Raw genomic sequence first — 23601 nt, forward strand, 5'->3', positions numbered from 1 at the left:
CAAAGCAGATTAGAAAATAGATCTTTTAGCCCCTTCGACTTGCATTCATTTTTTCGTTCTTCCGGGGAGCCATGAGCCGACCGGAAAGAGAAGAGACTTAGGCTCCCTATTGGCTGCCAAAACGGTCTTCAACTCCCACCTCCAGCAGAGCTTTGACCACATCTCAAGTGCAGTGGGGGGACACTGAGTCTGAATGGGCTTTGCTCCATTCAGGTGGTTCAGAATGCCTGTGCTTGGCTTCTGACCAAGTCCTCCAAATATACCCACATCACCCCGCTTCTCCTCCAGCTTCACTGGCTGCCAGTCAACTTAGGGTTCATTTCTTAATCCTGGTTTTGGTCTATAGGGCCTTACATGGACAAGCACCATCTCACATTGGTGATCTTCTCTGTCCCTACACCCCCAGCAGGTCCCTGAGGTCCAGTGACCAAAGCCTACTGGTTGTGCAGCACCAGGGTAAAGACCAAAGGTGACAGATCATTTGCTGCTGTGGCCCCCAGACTCTGGAACTCTCTCCCCCTGAGCCTGAGATCAGTGGACTCAGTGGTCTCCTTTAAAAAGAGCTGAAGACTCACTTGTTCAAGCTGGCTTTTGTATGACCTTCTTCACCACTCTCTCTTTATTCTGCTCTCCCCACCTATTCCACCTTACTCAGGATCCACTGATTTCCCTCTTTCCTGTTCACTCTCTCTCTTTCTTAACATTTTTTCTTTTAAATCCCAATTGCCTATTTTTGCTCATTTTGAATATATTTTTAAACATTTTCTAAATGCTTTTTTATATTTTTAGATTTTTTTGTTTTTGTGAAGCGCCTCGTGATTTTTATCTTGAGAAGCGCTATAGAAATGATATTTTCTTCTTCTTCTGTAATTGTTGAGGCAGCTGCTGCAAGCTTTGGCCATAATAACCTTGTTGTTGCTAGTCGAGACAGTAACCCCGAGACTCACTGCTGGACATCAGAGGTCAGAGGAGCCATTAAGCAGAAGGAGTCCTACAGTGCAAGGTTGTTCTGTGGGTCTTCATAAGCAGCTGAAAAGTACTGGAGGTCCAAGTGAGGTACAGCAGTGACCGTGGCTGAGGAAAAATCTCCGGTGTGGGGGGAGTTCAGCAAGGACACGGACGTCGTAGACCACTGATCGGCTCCAAAGAGGTTCTAGCAAATCACTTGAAATTTTGGGAGGGAGGCAGCAACTTGCCCATATTGCTTACAGTGAGGACGGAGAGCTGCTAACCACAACTGGGTATATAGTTGGTATGCAGAAAGAATACATATCTATCTACACATATTGCTTAAAAGGTCTAATCAGGCAAGAAGTGAATACACCTGAGAGACAGAGTCATGTATCAACTAGGAATACTTACACCAGATATATATATATATACACCGTATATACGTTTTTACTCAAACAATATTTCAAAAATTCCTACAACAAAAATAATTTATTGCAACCAATTTCCAGATGTGATGTAATAAACTCTCTGATCCTTAATTTGTTGTGTTCCCTAAATCTAAAAATAACATCAGCTTTAATTGATAACAGATACACAAATGAGTGAAAAACACAAACCCATCAGATGCACATTTACCACCACAACAAGCTGGATCCGTTGCTTTGAGCCATCTGTGCTAGCAGCTCCACCACTGACTCGGCTGTCTCACATGCTGGCAATGCCGGGCTACAGATGGTTCACACGTGTGCCACAACAATACACTCAGAGCCCAGTTAGGCAGGATTATGGTAACACTACAACAGTCCGGCACCGCTTCTTGTTTGGGAGGAAAATGCTGAACTCTACTGTGTGTCTCTGGCCTTGGGGTTGTGAAGAGCTAAATGTGTTTTTAGGCATGTTTGAAATGACTGTCACTACAGCAATATTTGTTCCTGCTTTAAATAGCCGCAGGAAGAGGCTGTGCCAGAGTAAATGGGTACTTTTAAGCACTTAGTTGTTCAGCGATGGCCTGAGTTGCTGACCGGAATAAGGCCAAGTAAGATTTTCAGAAGGATCAGAAACCGTTTAAATTTCACAGCAACACTTACACAGTTTATTAATCTCACGCTGCTTAGATTTAATCAGCCTTTAAAGGTCTCAACTGGCCTTCACCACAATATTAAATAATAATAAAACTAAACAGCCGTACAACCCAGCAATGACAGCAGATGAACACATTGTCATCTAACAATGTCTAAACATACATATGCAGACCTGCCACATATGCCGATTTTTGTCCCTGATCCTAGTCACTGATGCATAACAGATCTGGGAATGGAAGCTGGCTCAACTCTGCTCCTCACACCATGAAGGCTGATAGGGTCTGGGTGAAACTAGACACAAACATGGAAAAATAAGACACAAGAAGCCACAGTATTGCTTCTTGTTTAGTGAGAGAAATCCACGATGGCTGCTGTGATGGCACAGCTCTAAAATCCAAACTGTAATTTTATAGCATCATAGAACTCTGAAAGCCTTTGTAGAAGATGCTAACCAATAAATTGTGACACAAACCAAATATCTGTACATGTAATTTACTGCACGCTTCAAGCCATTTAACTGAAACTCATCTAGTGTTTACCTGCTGACCCAATTGCTTGGGATGCCGTGCAAGGCAAACAGAGTGAACTGGATGTGATCTGTGGTGCCAGAAGCTTCTTTGCAGCTTGTCCCCTCCACAGATTGCCCTTCATCCCCACATTGAGCAACAGGAGGGGAGTTGGTGGATGTAGATGGAGGACAAAAAGAGCGCAGGTAGAGCTTAGCCAGGTCGTAGACTCCCTTTGTCAACAAGGCCAAGCTCTCCTCCACAGAACTGGGGCCAGCTGTTGGGGTCAGATCATGATCAGTTACAGATCTTTGAGATTTAGGAAAATGACAAAAGAATAAAGGTTATGTGTGATTTTTCTGAATGCCAAAACTTACTATTTGATGACTGACCAGGTGATGTTGACCCCAGCTAGAAAGCAATGCATGTAGGTCTTAGACACAGCATCATCATATTTGAATACATGAATGTGTGGGAACGCATACTAGTCAAGAACCCACCTTGGGTGAATGTGTCCTGGGTAAATTGACAGAGTGGCGTAGTCTTTTGACTGCATCTGTAATGGCCTGAGTCTCCACCTCATCCAGAGCACAGCACAAGTTCCTCACAGACTGCACCACCCGGTCCACGGCCTTGTACTGGTTACTCTGAATGCAGAAATATATAGCAGGTTGGTGCATCCTTTACCTAGCAACTTGATGAAAAAGCACTGATTGGGTTGCTTAGAAATGCATCATTTGTTGTATTCTGTAGGCTTTTTAAAAGGCACAAGTTTTTGCTTGCTTTTAGCACCCCCTAGTGTCTGTTATTAATTCTCCGTGGTCAAAGTGAAAAGGAAACCTTTCTTCTCACTGTGCGTTCATCTTTTTAACACTTTAATCCAACAGCTGAAACATCTCCCAGCCTTCCTTAGTGTCTACATGAGTGATTGATCACTAAATTAAACAAATCAGCTGTGTTCATGATCTAAAACATGCAGGAAAGGTGCTGGAACCAGACTGCAGCGCCAGATATGTAAGCTCAACTTTTTCTAATGGTCCTTACAAGCTAGCATCAGCTCCTCTCCGCCTGGGTTGGGAGCTTTCTCACGTAGGTAGCGTTGGATTTTCCGCCTGTGTGCTCGGAAATGCGCTCATGACATCACAGACCACCCATGTGCTCAATCACGTCCACATTCCTAAGGCAGTGTGAAACGAACGCGGCCGGGCTAGGGCAGGGTGGAGCGGAGTGGGGCAGATGCTAGTTTATAAGTGGCACAAGTTTCATCACAGTGGCCCATCAGTATGAAGATGCAAATGCCGTATTCTGGTCACAGGGGCGGTGGGGGTCTGAGTGACATTTCATTAACCTTGTAGAGTCATTTTAGCACATACTGGCTCAAGAAAATGATTTAAAAATATGAAAAAGTTGCTTTAAGATGGTGATCTAGTGTCACTTCTTCACTATTTATGTAATCACTAATGAAAAGAGAAGTCAAAATCAGAAGAGGCTAAATGATCCTCCTCATCACTGTGGTAAGTTACTTACAATGTCTCTGTGACAACACCTTCCTTAGGCAAAACCAGTGGAGGGAATCCAGAATATGTCATCCATTATCATACAAACAGCGAAAGGTAATTGTTGAATAGAAAAATTTCACTTTTACTTTGGTTACTTGAATAACTATGCAAATGTAAAGAGGTCCTTCAGTCGTATTTAAATACATTTGCAGTAGTCTATAGTAGGAATGAGTGCCTTGTAAGTCCTACTCAGGATGGGGGTGGGGGGTAGAGCGCTCGTGAGTATGGAGAAGTCAGCCTGAAGAGAAAGTAGATTCAGATGACAGGATTTGGGGTCTATTTTCCTGATATTTGGACATCTTTTCTCTGATTGGATAACAGCAATATGACTACCACTGACTCAGTTTGCTCTGCAATGTGGATGTTTTATCTCCACAAAAAACACAAGCCTAAAGGAGTTCTGCTGTGTGGTGAAGTTGCTAACGCTAACAGTTAGCTTCTACTAGCCAAGACAGTCTCTGCTGTTCCCGGGACAGTACATGGCAGTAGAAATATTTAAAACTGATTATCCATAGAAACGTGGCCAATCAAAGACGTCTGTCTGGAAACACTGAACCCTGTTAGATTTGGTTGAGGATTCCTTACAATTTAGCAGAAAAACAAATGTTTCAATTCAATTTATTCATATAGCATCCATTCATAACATCTCAAGGAATTTTACAATGTAAACATTCCAATTGAACCTAGTCAAGAATTATTCCAATTAGTTTAACGTTTCTGTCTAAGGAAACCCAGCTGATTTTATCGAGTGACTGACTTGTAGCATTCACTGTGTTGTGCTGGTGACTTCACAGTAATCCCTCTTCTCTCAGATTAGTTTATTGTTTATGTGCCTGAAATTACATTTACACAAAATCTTACAGTAATTATAAAACATGTGCCTTCATTTATTTTTATTACACTGTTACTAGCTAAAGATGGCAGCTTCCTGGCAAAAGAATAAAAACCTGATATACAGATTAAACTACATTTTTATTATAAATAACATGTCTAAAGCCTGCCGCACACGAGAGCTAACTGCTGACCAAACGGCCTCAAATGACCGTTTGCTCAGCAGATACCTTGCTGTGCGCGCCTAATTTTCATTGAGTTTTCTGCCTCCTGAGGTGAAAATCAAACCGGTTTGATATTTTCCGCCTCACGGGGGGTAGAAACTCACCGTGTGCGCACTACGTGCGCTGCAGGTTGAGCTGAAATATTCAAGTGCGGGGATTCCCAAAGTGTGGTGCGCACACCCCCGGGGGTGCGCGAGCTGCCGCTAGGGGGTGCGCGAGGTGAAAAGTGTAATGGCTGCGGAGCTCAGAGAAGTCTGTCATGTGTCACCATTAGCGTAGCCAGAAACTCATTTGTGGGTGGGCCTAAGAAAAAGTAAGTGGGCACAATAAACGTAATTGAAAACAAGTATATTTTTGTGTGTGTGTCCTCCACATGTGCCCTAGCTTCATAATAACAATGTGCCGAGCTTCAGCACTCTGGCCTGCGCACGCCGATATGTTCCGTATTTGATCATTTTTAACGGTGTTGGAGGAATCTGAAGGTGGTGAGTCATTCTGGCAGATTGTAATTAACACCCTGTCTCATGCAGGTGTTCTGACATTGTAAACCTCACACACAGAACATTGTGGATGTAACTAAATAAATCAAGAAATGATTCCCATTTAGGCTATTAACAGCGCGCTGAAGATCTGAAGTTCAGAGTGCGTCTGTAAGAGGTCAGACGCGTTCCAGCGGAACCACGGCTCACGGGTGCACAAGTGAGCACATCTGGGCTGGGTAGAAGTAATTTTACAACATTGGTTTAAATAGCGCCAACAACGAGACGCGGTGACTGGAGCGGCTCATGGAGCTGTGCCGCGCGCGCGCACACACACACACACACACAGATTCAATAAGCGCGCACGCTGCGCAAACTCCAGGCGCGCCGTCAGGCTGAAGGCAGAAATGAGCTCTGCCTCCTCCGTGATAAAAACTTCTAAGAGGTTTTATAACATTTTTAATTCAAGGTCAAATTAAGATATTAGCTTCTATTTTGGGATGACATATTAAAGTCGGGTCCGCTCCAGCCAGTGACCCCGAACCTGACAACTCCTGTTACTGCAGCATTTGTTTTTCCAGTCCGCGTGGCAGTGGATCGCAGATTCAGCCACACCATAAAACAGCAATAAGTCGGTCTGAGGCAAAAGTGAACCTCATGGCTATATCGTTTCCATATTTTCCCCTATAGACATTTGATTACGCACAAGTAGGTGACCAGCTCAGGGTTATACAGAGCAGAAGGAAGGAGAGCGCTCTGGCCGCACAGGTTAAACGTTTTAAGAAAACCATTAAAATGCATTGTTTATGTGCTACCTGGGCACTCTAAATATTTATTTAAAATTAAATCAAAGGAAATTGTAATGGTATCGAATGTTTATTAATTACTATTTAAAAAATGAAAGTGATGGGGAAAAAGGTTGATCATATTTTTTTAACCCTGTCTGTTTAGCTTGACGTCTGATTATATATATATATATATATATATATATATACATACATATATATATATATATATATATATATATATATATATATATATGTATGTATGTATATATACATATATATATATATATATATATATATATATATATATATATATATATGTATGTATATATATATACATATATATATACATATATATATATATATCTATATGCATATATACGTATATATATCTATATGCATATATATATATATATATATATATATATATATATATATATATATATACATACATACATACATACATATATATATATATATATATATATATATATATATATATATATATATATAGCCATGCCCTGATGTGGGGCTGGGGGGTGCATCGTCATGGTCGGGACATAGAAGGGGGTGCGCGGCTAAATAAGTCTGGGAACCACTGTTCTAGTGCCTCGTAAGCGCCTCATCCTAAGCGCCTCGTGATTTTTATCTTGAGAGGAGCTATAGAAATTATACTTTCTTCTTCTTCTTCTAGTGGCCAATCAAATCACATTCTCCACTCTTATGAGTGAGATATCTGCTGAGCAAACAGTCATTCAAGGCCGTTTGCTCTGCAGTTAGCTCTCGTTTGCGATAGGTTTAATGTATTTAAACCAAGGGTAGTCAATTCTGGGCCTCGAGGGCCAGTATCCAGCATGTTTTAACTTAAAACTCTGTTTAAACACACCTGATTTCAATCAGCAGGTAATTAACAGGCTTCTGCTGAGACTAATGAGCTGCTGCACAGGTGACTCAACCACTGAATCTAGTGTGTTGGAGAAGAGAAACCACTAAAATGTGATGTATACCAGCCCTCCAGGACCAGAACTGAAAACCCCTGATTTAAACCAAACTACTATCAGAAATCATTATTAGAAATTTCTTTTTACTTTTGATTGTGTACAGAGACTGAGACCAAATGTACCTCATTCTGTAAGCAGACGTTGACTTGACTGCGATAGCCCTCCAAATAGTCAGCAAGGCCTTGTCTGAAAACATACACATTTGCAAACATGAGCTACAGTCCTGTATTTATTGAGTTCATTATGCCTTAGTGAGATTCATTCCTGAAAAAGGTTTCTTCTTAACAGGCACTGGCCTTTAGTAAGAGATGTTTGTTTTACCTGCGGTTTCGGCTTCTCACTTGAGGCCTACTTCATGGGCTGTCCACAGTGCAGGTTAAGAAAAACATCTCTTTTACCAAAGACTCTTGCCTAATAAGAACAAACCTGTTTTTATTTAAGAACCACAGTCCTGTTGTGTTCTACAGCAGTTACAGAGCAGTAGCATGCTGCTGTACATTGGTTTACTAAAGCTGCTCCAAACTACTTGCTCATGATAAGACTATCATAACATAAAAAAGAGCCTCGCTTGTAGTTCTAAACGTTCTAAGACCGACTGTCTGCATCTTGTTGCATCTTCTGCCTCACACAGGACTGAAAACAGTCAAAATGTGATTTCTCAACAGGCTTTTGTCTTTGAGACGAAACATTTCCCAATCCTCATACCTGGTGACATTCTCCCTAAAAGGCCTCTCCATGTGGCTGAGGTGCTTCTCTAAATCTATTGGAGAGTTGTCATCTTCTGCCTAAAAGTGGAAAAGAACCAAACACACATATATCAGCAGATTTACCTAGCATCACATGGGGTTGAGAACAGAATTTTACTGCATGAAGACAAACTCTTGTCAGTGTTCAGCAGCAAGATGAAAGGTAAAACTTTTTGGGGTGAACCTGACATTTCTCAAAAAAACTTCTCCTACTAAGGGCTCATATTCATAGTTAAAGTGACTTACACTGCGCGCCAAGTCCCTCCTCATAGTTGAGTGAGAGAGCAGTTGTAATGTGATCTCATTCTCCCACTTCCGGCAGTTCTGGACATAATCGTGGCTTCCCAGGCTGTGTTTGCTGAGGTCAGAAAGAGACACAAGGTTCAATGCAATTCCTCAATAATAATAATAATAATAATAATAATAATAATAATAATAATAATAATAATAATAATAATGACTTATGCTTTTGTGTTATGGCAACACAATGAAAATGAACTTGTCATGATCCAAGTCATTATTCAAATCTCTGACATTTTTAAGAGAAAACTAAATAGTTTTCAATTACATTTGGAAATTTTTGAGCAAAGATTCCAACATCATGGCATGTCTTTGGGGAATTAACGGATCAAAATAAAATTTGGGGGGTTTGACAAGAAAATTCACTTGCTGTAGCAAGGGATTAATAAAGTCTACCCTATTCTAAATAATTGGCATTTTTACAAAAAGTGTCCAAATTCCCATATTATCAGCTGTGTAGTTTTTGAATATGATAAAACTCCTCTCCCATAACTCACCAGCCATTTTATTAGGTACACCCGTTTAACTGCTTACTAACATCAATATCCAATCAGCCAATTAAATGTCAGCATTTATTCATGTGGTCATGGTGAAGAAAACCGACTGATGTTCAAATAGAGCATCAGCATTAAGGAAGGAGATTTAAAGGGACTTTGAATGTGACATGGTTGTACCAAGGATTTATTTTTGCCATTTCAGCACATGTCAGACATGAGATGGAACAACCTTTGTTTCCTGGTCCTGGTTTCAGCCCAAAAGACATAATAAGACTTAGTAAAAATAGAAGAAGTAATCTCTAAGTTTATACATTTAGAATAATCAAAATAGAGGTAGCAGTCACGGAAAAAGAGAAGAGACATAAACAGTTACATAAGTTTCCAAAAGTGTCACATAACAATTGACATAGGGAGAGAAAGGCATCAGAAGCAATAGTTGGCAGCAGACCTGTGCTATTTAAATAGTGTGCACTGTAGTTTGAGATAGTTAAAGTGATCAGTGCTGACTTGTGCAGAAGTGTAGGTGATGGTACTGATCAGTGGACCCATCTAATTCCATTTTTGGTTCTTTTTTAAAACACAGGAAGGGTTTCTCTTTACCTTGCTGACAGTTTTGTTTGCGTCTGCAAACATCCTCAGAGCTGACGCTGATGGTGGCCTCACTTCCTACTCCATTTATCCCCGGGCAGCAGAGGATGTTGTCGCCCTCTGCTGCCCGCTCTACCCTCTCCGATGATGCAGTCCCATGCGCAATCCAATGTGTAGACCCCATCGTCTCTGTTCATGGTCCCACATCCACGTCTCCTTATCTCTATGGCTTCCTTTATCCATCTTTTGTATTTCTGTTGTTCGGTGTTTATGATCTTTGTGTTGTCCCAGACCATTATGTGGTTTTCTCTTATGCAGTTGTTGAGGGTCTACCCTCATGAGGAAATTACTATGCAGTATTTTCTCCAAAAGACTGTGTCAAAAACGCCCTGAAGCGTAAAGAAATAAGGCATATTAAAAATCAGCGCCAGCAGGGACTTCATTTCCCATGATTCCCTGCAGCCGGCAGCAGCTTGATGACGTCACCAAAGCGCCGCCGAACCCCAGCCACAAGAGACCGCCCGCTGGATAAAGCTGCTGCACAGAGCAGAATCTTTCTCTTTCCGTCCAGTTTCAGCTGGTGTTTGAAGAGACGCTCGCTCTGCTACCGCTCCGGATGAGTGTGCGTGGAGCCGAGCTACTGGAATCAACGGAGACTGCCATTTGATCCGTTAGAACATTTGAGGGACACCTTGGCTGTTCAGACAAGATTTTTCCTTTTTTTTTCTTTCTCTTTCTCTCCCGTTCTCTCTTATAGTGTTGCGAGTCCTGGCCGACTTAGAAACAGTGGTCAGAGACAAGGGTCACAGAAGGGTCAAGAGGACAAGAGTTCAGGACTTGCTAGCGGGGACAGAACTAGGCAAAAGGTTAAAAGGCAGGCTGGCTTCTCTGGATCCACCCATGGCCCCTCCCCTGGCTCCTCCTCTGGCGGGAAGAGAAGGACTGGAATGGAGTGAGGACAGTCCATTTGGACCCAGAAGTCCTCAGGAATGCTGAAGGAAGATCTACAATTTGCTACCAACATGAAGATTTATGACATGTGCTCCCATTCCAGGAGTGCAACATGTAACTTTTGTGCCCTCATGTGAATACTGCATGTAGTGAAAATGATACCAAATGTCTTATGTAGAGCTAAAAAAGTGTATTTGGTAATTGACCCCTTGACCTACACTGTCAGGAGAGAATGACTTGTGACTCTTTCATTGTTTAGAGCAGTCTCAGGAATGATATAAAAGGACGCAGCTCAGATCGGGCAGGGCCTTTTGAAGGAGACCGGACGGAAGATTCTCAGAAGACAGGAGCTGGTGTAAACTAACTCTTATTTAATCATTTTGAACTAATTTCTCCTTGGGGGATAGCAGTTGTTTTTATATATTTACTCATTTTTGTATTTTTACATTTTGTAATAAACTTTTTTGGAAAAGAAACATAATCCTGATTCTTTCAGGTTTTCTCTAAAGCTTCACGTTTGGAGCCCTGACCATAATTGCACAGAGGTAAGCATGTCGATTATAGGTCTCTGAATTATCAGGACTTACTTTACAGTTTATAATAAAATAATATAAAGAAACCTTAAGATAAGGGGAGTTTAACTCTCCCCCCCTTGCGAGTAACGAGTTGTCTTAAGGGCGATAAAACCAAAATATTAGAGGTTATTTTTGGCTCTGATTGCAGGTTGAAAAAGTCTCTACCGGCTGGAGGGTTGGATTAATTAAATAAATTGATAAACTTATGTTAGCCTGATCAACTAACATAAATCATTTTATAGTTACCAACCTCCCACATAAGCTGTTAGAGGCGCAATTAATCCAGATAACCCAAACAATCGCTGAGAGGAGTGGCTTGCCTCCAGACTTCTCTCTAGTATCTTAACCAAAAGATAACGAGTTTAAAAGAAGTGGACTACTCTGGGGATACTATTCGTGCAAGTCATTTCACCTTTAAAATAAAAGACACGATTCTAATTAGGAGGTCCAAACCCGGATCTGATACGATAAAACTCGCCGACATCCCCTAGAACCCTGATGGATGCATTGTCTCATAAGTTCTAACGGAACCGGCAAATGGGACGTGCACGCGACATGGCTTCCCAACGTGGGGCACGACAAATGCCACGTTTGCGACATGGCGCAACAACGTGGGGCTACGGAGTGAAGGTCTAAATATTAGATACCGGGCTATCCGACGTAGAACTGTCTTTTAGGCTTATAAAAGCTTACGCACCATGGACCGGATATGCTTACAACCTTGGAGTCAAAACCGCACCAATTTCTCGAAAAGGAAAGAAATTTGGGAGAACGGACGATTAACTCAAAGAAGTATAAAGAAATCACGGCTTTCCGACATAAGAAAAGCCAAGGATAAAAGCTAGGCAAAAAATAAAAAGGAATAAAGAGTAAGAATAAAAAATAAGACGTGAAAACGAATAAAAATAAAATAAATAAAAATAAGATAAACTTTTAACCAGCCATGGCAGATAGATCTTTCAGTATCCTGTAACCAGAGCTTTCAGAATGAGGCTGGAAAAGCTAGTATGGAGCTGCGGCGGGGCGCTGTCCGGGTGCTGAGGCACAAGTGAGATGCGATTAAACGTCATGGCTGGATCAAAATCTAGTGAAGGACTGATATGTAAGAATCTGTGTGACTTGGGCCTCGTTTCTGGTAACACGGGGAGGTATTTGTCACGAACTGTAAAGTAATCATGTTTCCTAGCTTCACAGAATCTCCTGTCGGGCATCGTCACGTGCAATGGAGGAGCTGGAAGCCGGACACATGCGTAATGTGTGGAACTCTGTGCTTAATAAAATGATCGGGGCTCCGGGAGAAGCCGTGCCGCCTGTAAAGGGGGACGGACTTATAACTGGGAGCATTAGAACTCTCTGCTCCAATTAAAATTTGTATTTGCAGGACCTGCTTGAGACGGGAACCCTGTATATTCTCCTGGAAAGTGTGAGTGCACCCATGGAGGCGTAAGCAGAGACGGGTGTTGCTTTATTTTAAAAAAATTGTGTTTTTGTTGGTTTGAATGATCTTAGCCTGCAGATATGAGAAGCCACAGCTGAACAGAGAAAAAGCACCCAGTCAGCTGAGCAACAACAGACAAGCAGGATGTGGTGACATCACCCCTCCCCCTACTAGTTCTGTTGAGAAGGGAGAGTCCTGAACTAACAGCTCCATGTGATTCTGACCTGACAGACAGCTACACTAATAAGGCGTAAGCATCTTTAACCTTGCCATATATGGTGTTGTTGGCAGGATCCATGTAGTACTGTCAAGTAGGTTCATAGATGTGAAGTTTGTGGCACCCTGCGCGGGAGCACGAGGACGCGCTTGTGGAAAGAGGGGGGAAGGTGTGACAGTGTGAGCGTTCTGTATTGATAATGCGCCCTGGCCATTTGGCCAAGGGGAAGTCCCTTTGGCTGAGTGGTTAGAGCGTATGACTCCCACCCCGAAGGTCTTGGGATCGAATCCCGCCCGGGCCCTCATTTATCCACCTTGCCACACTTTATAGTTTTTAGCGTAAGCTTCCCACCAGCAGCTGCTAGCAGAGTTAGCTTGTTGCTGTTCAGGTGTGTGAGGAGAATATTTGAAGCTCTGCAGTACAAAATGTCTTCAGTCTGGAGGGAGAGAGTCTCTGCTTGAAGGTGGAGACTGAGATGTTCCAACCAGCAGCTCAGCTGACCAGATGGCAGCAGAAACTGGTAGAGGAGCAGTAACTAGCAGGTACCCAGGTCTGAACCCTCATGAACAAACATCTGGTTCTTCAGAGACTGAAGTGAAGTGATGATGATGATGGTGTGTATCTGGACTCTGAGCTGTCAGACTCTGGGTCTGAGACTGGAGATGAAGATGATTCAGAGGAGGCAGCCCCACCCCCAAAGAAGGCTGCTGCAGCAACATCAGCTGCTAAATCTACAGCTAAAGCAGCTGCTGAGGAGGAGTCTGATGTGGAAGCCACAGTTCAGTCTCTGAGCGTCCAGCCGAACTTGAGTGAAATGAATGTTCGGTGTCTGAAGGTGTGAGTCCGCACTGCAGTTTATGGTCCCCTGGCTAGATTTTTCTCGCATGGGGGATGTTGCCAGTCCCCACATGCCAAAGACGGTGGCAAGCTGAAACACACTGAACTGGCTTGTGCGAGCAAAATCAGCCAGAAGACAGGAGCTGGGCTGCAGGTCAAAAAACTGTGGTCAGAAACAAGGGTCACAGAAGGGTCACAGGGACAAGAGGACAGAACTAGGCAAAAGGTCAGGCTGGCTGGCCCCACCCCTGGATCCACCCCTGGCTTGGAAAGATGGGATTGGAGGAGAACAGAATGAAGACAAGCCCATCAGATCCAGAAGCCCTCTCAGGAACAATGGAGGGAAACTGAACAATACTGCAAAAGATGATGTAATGACCTGTGTTAAGAAGAATGCTGCATGTAGTGAAAATGATACCAAATGTCTTGTGTTGAGCTACAAAGTGTGTATCTGGTAAATGACCTCTTGACCTAAACTGTCAGGAGAGAATGATATGTGACTCTTACATTGTGTAAAGCAGTCTCAGGAATGATATAAAAAGGATGCAGCTCAGATCGGAGAGAGAGAGCTGGGGCAGACGACAAGAAGAGACAGAGCAGATTTGGAGGGGTCATCCCCCGTCCTGCTGGATGGGGGATGACAGGTCAGTTTTTTGGAGAGAAGCAGAGCTAGACAAGAGTTTTAGTAGTAGTTTGGGGAGATTCTCAGAAGATAGGAGCTGGTGTAAACCAACTCTCTTATTTAATTATTTTGAACTAATTCCTCCTTGGGGGATAGCGGTTGTTTTTATATTTACTCATTTTTGTATTTTTCTATTTTGTAATAAACTTTTTTGGAAAAGAAATATAATCCTGATTATTTCAGGTTTTCACTAAAGCTTCACAAGTGGGGGCCCTGACCATTATTGCACAGAGGTAAGCACATTAATTATGGGTTCTTGAATTATCAGGACTTACTTTACGGTTTGTGACAGATTAATATAAAGAAACCTTAAGATAACGGGATTGCTTAAAAAGAAGTGAGCTACTACAGAAGGAAAAGTCTTACATATTATTTCACCTTTAAAATAAAAGATATGATTCTAACTTAGGACGCCCAACCCAGGGTCTAATACTATAATACTCACCGACATCCCCATCGAACCCTGATGGATGCACAGTCTCATAAGTTCTAACGGAACTGGGTTTTAACGGAACCGACAAATGGGACGTGCACGCGACAATAGTACCGAACAAGCGGTCGACCGCGCGACTGCTTTAAAATAACAAACGGTTTTCTCTCCCGTACCAAATACGCCCTCCTGACCATCTTGCAGTAAGCTCCATTTCTTTATTGTGAAATATCTAAGTGGTTTATGCTGTGGCCAGGCTGACACTGTTTTAGATATTTCATTAGCCTTTGATTGATCTTTTGTTGTGTTTCTTGATATTTGTGAAGCGGTTTTGAAGAGTTTTTGATTGAGTTACTGTGAAAAGCTAAGTCCACTGTGTGACTGTGTATTTGAGAAAGACAAACACACACACACACACACACACACACACACACACACACACACACACACACACACACACACACACACGTTTTGACCCCTTTTCAGCCAGACAAAGGGATCGGCCATTTTGTTTTTCCAAACTCCCTCCATCTTGGTAACCAACCTATCACTGCTGCTTACGTCATCACACCCACCTACCGGATCAGATTATTATTTCACATTATCATCTCATTGTTTCATTACTTGTTATTCGTTTGATAAAATAAGTTGGTTGATGTTGATTGGCTAAATGCTTTGGGAGGAGCTGAAGTGGTCATATTAGTTAATAAATGTTATTGCCAATTAAGTTTTGTCTCAAGTGAATTTGTTTGTGTTGATATAAAATACAACTGCAGCTCGTTAAAGAATTTCACAAACTTTAGACTGATTGATAAGAGGTGTGTATTCATATTTCCCCTGTTAAAAGGGGATGGTGCCCCGAGGATATCCACGGATATCCTAATTACGTAATAAATCGGTAAATATTTCCATATTTACGAATTTATTGATGAATCCAAAAACGTAAGTAAAGCTTACAAATTATTCGTTGACTAATAATCACAACACAATGATCTGTTACGGCTGACTTCTTTATTGTACTTTCTGCTTCTTCTTTCGCTGCTCTTGTGTGTTTTCCACTTGCCTCTTTCGCGCATTCCTTTCTATGTTCTATTGTTGGTGTGTTGAGTTGGTGTCCGTTTTCTCCTATGTATGTTTCATTGCAGAGTTTGCAGGGGATTTCGTAAATGACTCCACATTTAAGTCCAGCTGGTATCTTGTCTTTTGGGTGTACTAGTCTGTTTCTAACTGTTGTGTATGGTTTTGTTGGTGTGTTTATGTTGTGTTTTTTCATTATTGCTCTTATTTTTTCTGTTATGCCTTTGATGTATGGTAGGGTTATCACTGATTTTTGTTCTCGTCTTTCTGGGTTTCTGGTTCTTTACTTACTTATGTTTATGTTTATTTATTTGGCAGATAATTTTATCCAAAGCGACTTACAATTTATAACCTATAGGGCATGTTGTGATCTGTGGGGGAAACCGGAGTACCCGGAGGAAACCCACACATGCATGGGGAGAACACGCAACTCCACACAGAAAGGCCACAGCCGAGTTTCGAACCTGCGACCTTCGTGCTGCAAGGCAACAGTGCTAAAAACTGTGCCACCAAGCAGCCCAGTTATCTTCTATTGTAATCTCTTTTAATTCTTTTGCCAGTTCGATACTATATTTGCAATGTTGATCCGTGTTACCTAATAACGGACTGATGATTTAGCTGATTTCTTTTGCCATGTTGTATGTTGGTGTACTTATGCTGTCTACTACTGGTCTAAGTGGGGTGTTTTGTTTGTGTATTTTTGGTGTTCCATAGATTGTTGGTGTTTGCTGTATGAATCAAGTGTTTGTTAATTTTTTCTGTTATTTTGCCTTTTTCTTGTAGTGGCTTCAGTAATTTTTTCGTGTTTTTTTTAATGTTTTCTGTTGGGTCTTTTTTAAGTATTTTTTGTATGTATTTTTGTCCTCTAGCATCTGTTTCATCTGTTGTTTATATTTTTCTTTGTCCATTACTACTGTGGTTCTTCCTTTGTCTGCCGGGAGAATAATGATCTGTTCATTTTTGGATAATGCTGTCATAGCTGAATGTTCTTCTTTTGTAATATTGCTGTGTGGAATTTGGCTGTTCTTTAATATCCCAACAACGTTATTTCTAAGTTCTGTTTTTTTCCCCTCATCTGTGATCTGTTCACATGCTAGTTCTGTTGCTACAACAAATTCATCATATGGTATTTTCTTTGGTGTTACTGCAAAGTTGAAACCTTTTTTTAATATGCTTTCTTCTGCTTCTGTTAGTTTGTGTTGTGAAATATTACATACCCATGAGCTTTGTGTGCTGTTATCTTGTATTTCTTTTCTTTTTTCTTGTTGAAGAGTTTTTTTTTACTTCTTTATGTGTCTTTCTTTTACTTTTAGGAACTCTTTTTCCTTTTGTTCCATCATGTGTCCTTAAATTTGTTCCTCCGTTTTGTCATCAAGTTTGTAATTCCTTTTTAAGTCCAGGTGTCTTCTTTCCAGTTCGTTTTCCACTTGCTTCTGTTTGGTTGCGACATTTCTTATCCCTTCTTTGAGTAGTGCTTTCTGTGTTCTTTTCATTACGTTCTGTGCTATCTCGGTCTGGATCGATGCTTTCAGCTGTAGGCTTGTTGGCATGATATTTTCGTCCCGGCATCTTAAATTGAAGCGAAGGTGCTTCCTTAGACATGCGCGTTTTTGATGTAAACGTTCCAAACGGCAGAAGTTCTTTGTTCCTTGTTGTCCGTATTTTTCTTTAAACATCTTTGGTACGTTCTTTCTGTGTTTGGATTCTTATCCACCTTTTGGACTCCAATGGCCTCCACAGTCACCAGATCTCAGTCCAGTTCAGAACTTTTGGGATGTGAAACAGGAGGTTTTCATTGTGGCCAGTCATAATGGACCAGAACCACCGAGAAAGGTATAAAATTGCTTGTTTTATCTATGGCATGAAGAATTTAGGTGGTTCTGAAGGCAAAAGGTGGCTGAACCAGGTACTAGCATTAAAGATTTATTCTCTTAGCACTTCTATTTATGGCAGATTAAACTCACACTTATCTTTGCTCATGTAGGAGTTTTGTGGCATTATAATTCTGGTAAGAAAGGCAGCAATTACAATTATGACTAGAGTAGGGCGTGGGAGCTATGGAACCGATGTAAAAATATCCATCAGTCCTGTTTGTACCAAAAAGGTGTGATAGACTAAAACAGAGGTGGAGAGGAGACACAGGGACCAAAGAAAACAAATGAAACCCATTGACTCCTTATCCGCAAAGATGTTCTCACTCACTTCTGTAGCACTTCCTCTCGACCACAGACTTTAAGCAAATAACTGGAGAAGTCCACCTTGTCCAGGTCATCGTGGACCCAGCAGAGAGTCTGACTGATTAACAGCTCGACAGGAGAACTCACTGGAGGGGAAAAATGAAATAAATAAATGAAACAAAAACAATAATAAATCAAGATTAAATGTGTTGTTTAAGCAGCAGTGAATAATTTCTATTAGTTATATCTGGCAGATTATAAAACAAGTGATTATGAGATCAGTGAAACCTGACGGTACATGTAAAAACAAGCAACAGCCGAATAAACCAGGGCTGTACAATTGTAGGAAAAGTTTCAATTGGGATTTTTCTGGCAGAAATTTAAATTTGAACCTTGTTCAGGTAACATTTACAAGCACGGCAGAAAATGACATCATACCAACGAAACATTAAAAGCTATTACTCTAATGCACAAATTAAATTTAATGGTAGGAAGTGGATTTATTTTTAGGCAGCTTGAATGTTTTTCTCACAAACCCACTGCTATGACACTGAATGCTGACAAAACTCCACAACCGTTTGTGCCATCAGAGGTTTATGAAAGGAGAGAAGTTGTGATTTCAAGTAGGGGTGGGCAATATAAACGATATAAGGTAGAAACGATATAAAATTGGGTAATGATAGAGTTTTTGGCTCTATCGCGGTAACACATGATGTCACTAAGATGTGCACCCACGCAGACATTGGGACAACAGAATGGCAGTGACTGCAAGCATGGAGAGGGTGGAGGAGGACGAGCATTCTCTTTGGGCGTCTTTATTCTACTGCAATATATTTGCCATATGAGGATTTTTGAAAGCATGTTATTTTGACATATAAACTGAGGAAAAATTATATCACAATAAATATCATTATCGCACATGCTTCAGATTATATTGCAATATAGATTTGGGGCCATATCTCCCAGCCCTAATTTTTTTTCTCTCTCTCTCTCTCTCTCTCTCTCTCTCTCTCTCTCTCTCTCTCTCTCTCTCTCTCTCTCTCTCTCTCTCTCTCTCTCTCTCTCTCTCTCTCTCTCTCTCTCTCTCTCTCTCTCTCTCTCTCTCTCTCTCTCTCTCTCTCTCTCTCTCTCTCTCTCTCTCTCTCTCTCTCTCTCTCTCTCTCACGCACGCACGCACGCACGCACGCACGCACGCACGCACGCATGCACACAAGAAGTGCTGTGAGGAAAAGAAAATGATCAGCAGATGAGGAATTGAACAAGAAGCAGCAATAGTGTCTAAAAGACAACCACAGCCATGAATGATACTGGCTGTAGCAGCACCACATAAAGAAAAACACCAGTAAAACAACCAAATGCGTCGCTCCATCTGCTAAAACATCAGGTTCCCCTAACTCCCGTTCCCTGTTGACACCTAATGCTGCCGCTGTAACACTTTTTTAAAAACCTGGGGTAAACCTGGATGTGTAAAATAGTTCACACAACAGATCCTGGGCCAGTCAAGAGCTCTGCAAAAATCGCAACGTTGGATTGGGTTTGGAAGACTATTGCCAAAAATCCACTTGAAGACTTTCAGGGATTGTTCAAATGCTACTTTTGTTGGTGTGAGAACTCAGCTTCAAGTCTAATCCGAATTCCTCTCAAACCACAAAAAATCCTGCCATCTTTTAAGCTTCTTGTGCTTTATTTTCAAAACAAACAGGCTTACTAGTGCCGTGCAATATTTACTGAGGGATGTAGAGGTTGGCCCTTGTGTGTTTATTATCCTCTGATAACTGATCAAGAGAACACAAGGTGGAGAGCCCCCAGATGGAGCAGATTACTCAGTTGTTTATCTACTTCATCAAAGGCTTTTGGAATACTCTTCATAAACATGAACACAAACTGGTGCAGAAACATCTCGACTTTGGACCGAGCACCTATATTTAAGTTACAGATAAGAGTCCGAGTCCAGCAGCAACAGAACACCTTTTTTCAGAGGAATGGGGAACCTTGTCTGACTGCTTAGTTCAGTGGCAAGCCAGCATTATTAACACACATGTGGTGTGAGGGTGTTTTCTAACCCAATATTCAGAAAGGTCACACCTAACACTGACAGTATTCAAAGGTGGTAACAGAGCAAAATGCAGCTATCTTAAAGGGACACATGAGAAATAACAAATGCTATTTGAGTTGTTTTTACACACATGAATAGGGAATGATGCTGGTACGGTGATGTGAACACAATTTAAGTGGACTATCGGTCACAAAAACATTCATATCTGGTAATAATAAACAATACAGACCCTAGACAACTGAGGAATTGATCTAATGGGAGGGGCTCGTCATAGCAGACAGTAAGCCATAGGGTGAGGTGTTCTGCACCCACCACAAAAACACAAGCAAGCAGTGGGGGAGAAAACTCTGGAGCAACCAGTCTCTGACATTGTGTTGTCAGCCTGGCTCTTTACACATTGAACCGCATCAAAGCAAGTAATGGAAAGGGCAAACATGGCCCAAGGTAAACAGCCTGAAACCTTGCTGACATGAGTGGTGCCCTGCTGAATGGGTACTAATGGTAAAGACCCATTAGAGGAGCCAAGACAGCCAGAAGTCAGTCAGCACTTGTTAAATCTGCAAGACAAACATTGTAAAAAATGTGAAAAAGATGGCAGTAATTCCACAGTAACTCTAAGCAAACCAACATACTCCAACATTCAGACAGGTGGAGGGATACAAGCAAACGGAAAACCATTACAGGTTTAAAGTGATAATGGTGAAACTACATGAAAAAACCTCAGGCATGATTAATGATCAAAATGCAACATGTGTGTGAAGAACCAGCTAATTATGAACAAACCTCATTTATTTTAGCTAACATCCCTTAAATCACAGTCTTATTGGTTCACTTAAATTACACTCTTAGGTCCTAACTGATGTTTTGAAAGAACTCCTGAATACAAATGTTCTGCCTGGATGTGATACGTGTGTAATGATGGATAGAGTTCACCTACTGCTGTTAAATCTCCAGCTTGGTAAGAGGTGAAGGCACCGAGCAAAGTTTGTATATAGTTGTGATGTGGAGGGGTGGGGGCTGCATTGTTTTAAAATAACCAGTGAGGAAGTGGTGACTTGCTGGTTGTGTGTAAACAAACATCAGCACAAGGTTGGCCATCTCCATAAATGTATTTGTGAATGAACAGAGGCATCTAAAAGAGCTTGTCACAGTGAGAAAAGGGTAAGTGAGCAAACGAAAATCATTACAGCAACTTCTGGTGTTGGTGTGAAGAGCAGCTTGTTGCACTTTTCCTGAAGACGTGTTCACATTAAACATCAGTGACATCAGACTCCATGAGTTGCACAGTTTTATCCAGTGCAAAGTGTAAAAAAAATTTCTAGAAAATATGAATAACATACCTCTGTGCTTATGACTCTGTCTATTACATTATATTTTTAAATGCTTCCTTCTCAGCCTTTCATGATTTTCGAGAAACTGTTTTGTAAATATATTTTAAATAATTTATTTCCAATCATGACGATGTTCAACCTCTTTATTTTTATTTCTATAGCTTCCATAGTCACCGCCCCCTTTACCAGAATCTCACTCCGCCCACATTTCCTGTTTGAAAAATGTGCCACAAGGAGGTGTTGCCTGGCGGAACGGGGGGATGGGGTTTCTATGGCGGTGAGTGACAGACAGCTAAGAAAAACTTGGGAATGGGAGGAGTTTGGTGAGTAGGGTTGGAGTTGGACATCGACAATCGAGCATCGATTGGAACCGGTTCCAACTGTTCATTTTTCCCGGAATCGCTCAACGTTTTTTATTTCGATTCCCAGTGTGCCGACCGGAAGAGGAATCTGCGGCCGATCTCCATGAAAAATAAACGTGATCTGCAAATTGTGATCAAAGCTTTTCACAGCTGATCACACCAGCTGTCTGTGTGCAGCACCGAGTCCCCCCTCCCCCCACCCAGCACGCAGCAGCAAGATATAAACAAACGCGTCTGCCAAACTTTTACTCCGTTAATGTAAACTTTAACTCGTGGAGGAAACTTGTTAAAATACGTCAACACGGTGGATTTAATAGAAACTTTAAAGAACAAACTCTGGACGGTGTGAGGTGAGTTTGTCTCACTGCAGAAATAAAAACACACACAGAGCATCAGCAGTCTGAACATTAACCTGTAGAATAATTAAAGTCATCCTGCTAGAGCAGCTTCTCTGTGGTGGACCACACCAGCTTCTGCCACAATAAATAATTATAATAATAATAATAAATGACACAAAAAGCTGTAAACATTTTTATTTCCTTTCTGATATTTCTGTTGAGTTTTAATGTTTAAAATCTGATAGATTGTTACTGACAGCAGCTACATTTAAGTTTCACTTCCTGTTCTGACTGAATGCTGCTGCAGCATGGAGGTGTAGTTCTCAGTCATCCTGGACATGATCATCCTGAGAGTTTTAGCTGAAAACAGCTGGACGTTTCTGGATATGTTGGAGACATTTAGCCTCTCATCCCAGAGGCTTGTTCCAGACTTTGGTTGTGGTCAGAAACAAACACACTGGTTGTGCTGCAAGTCTTTTTCTTTTTTTCTCCAAAACATGTTTTTGTCTAAATGAAGGTGATGTTGTTGTTCATAGAATTAAAATTCATGTTGAAGTTAAGATTATTTCATCAAGTAGGACCTGTGGTTAGCTGGCTCATGTAAAGCATGTCATGTCTTGAAAGAATCGAAATCGGGAATCGATAGGAACCGGAATCGAAACGAGGAATTGGAATCGGAATGTTCTAAATCAAACGATGCCCAACCCTATTGGTGAGGCCATAGAAAATTACGTCTGAACGGCTTTGAGGCAATTCTGGTCTGCAATCTGGCATCTCAAAAGGGGTGTGTGGTTGAAGTGACTCTGCAATATTGCGTGAACATGGGGTTAGTAATGCTAGATTGGCAAACCAGGGTGGTGGTTGCCAGAGAGAGAGATCACACTTCTAAGCCTCCCTGGTAATGTCTATTGAGGCGTTCTAGAGAGAGGATCCGCTGGATAGTCGAACCTCTGATTCAGGAGGATACTGAGATCCTGACTGTGGCACACTGGACCAAATCTGTCCTCTCTGCAGGGTCTTGGAGGGTGCATGGGAGTTCACTGAACCAGTTTACATGTGGATTTTGAGAAGGTGTTTGACCGTGTCTACTGGGGAGTGCTGAGAGATCGGGGTTCAAATCCTGGTCGGGTCATACCAAAGACTTTAAAAATGGGACCCAGTGCCTCCTCATTTGACACTCAGCTTTTAGGGGTTGGATTGGGGGGTTAAACCACCAAATAGTTCCCTAGCACAGCCACAGCTGCAGCTCACCGCTCCTCTTGGGGATGAGTTAAATGTGAAACGTAATTTCACCAGTGTTTGATGATAACTAATGGGACTTTGACTTTATGGACAGGGTTTTTAGGTGCAGACAAGGTTCTGAGGAGATCCATTTCAGTGGCCTAAGGATCAGGTCTCTGATTTTTTGCAGATGATGTGGTCCTGTTGACTACATAAGAGCATGATCTCCCAACTTTTGCTGGAGCAGCTTACAGGCCAATGTAAAGCAGCCGGGATGAAAATCAGCACATCCAAATCTGAGACCACAGGCTCGAGCTGGAAAAGGGTAGAAAACCTTTTCCAAGTCAGGGGTGATGTCCT

The 23601-nt window shown here is 41.7% G+C and overlaps 1 protein-coding gene across 1 annotated transcript in view; it reads right to left on the reverse strand.

The window, feature by feature from the left end:
* Positions 1 to 23601, reverse strand: part of pik3c2a (phosphatidylinositol-4-phosphate 3-kinase, catalytic subunit type 2 alpha) — a 101142-nt gene that overhangs the window by 24437 nt on the left and 53104 nt on the right. The window contains exons 5-11 of the mRNA XM_015963847.3: positions 17959 to 18079; positions 8411 to 8522; positions 8124 to 8203; positions 7541 to 7604; positions 3040 to 3186; positions 2917 to 2950; positions 2573 to 2816 (exon numbers count right to left, since the gene is read on the reverse strand). Of these exons, the coding sequence (XP_015819333.1) occupies positions 2573 to 2816; positions 2917 to 2950; positions 3040 to 3186; positions 7541 to 7604; positions 8124 to 8203; positions 8411 to 8522; positions 17959 to 18079 (802 nt within the window). The remainder of the gene's footprint in view (positions 1 to 2572; positions 2817 to 2916; positions 2951 to 3039; positions 3187 to 7540; positions 7605 to 8123; positions 8204 to 8410; positions 8523 to 17958; positions 18080 to 23601) is intronic.

Source organism: Nothobranchius furzeri, chromosome 4, assembly GCF_043380555.1.
Source record: "Nothobranchius furzeri strain GRZ-AD chromosome 4, NfurGRZ-RIMD1, whole genome shotgun sequence".
Classification (NCBI taxonomy): Eukaryota; Metazoa; Chordata; class Actinopteri; order Cyprinodontiformes; family Nothobranchiidae; genus Nothobranchius; species Nothobranchius furzeri.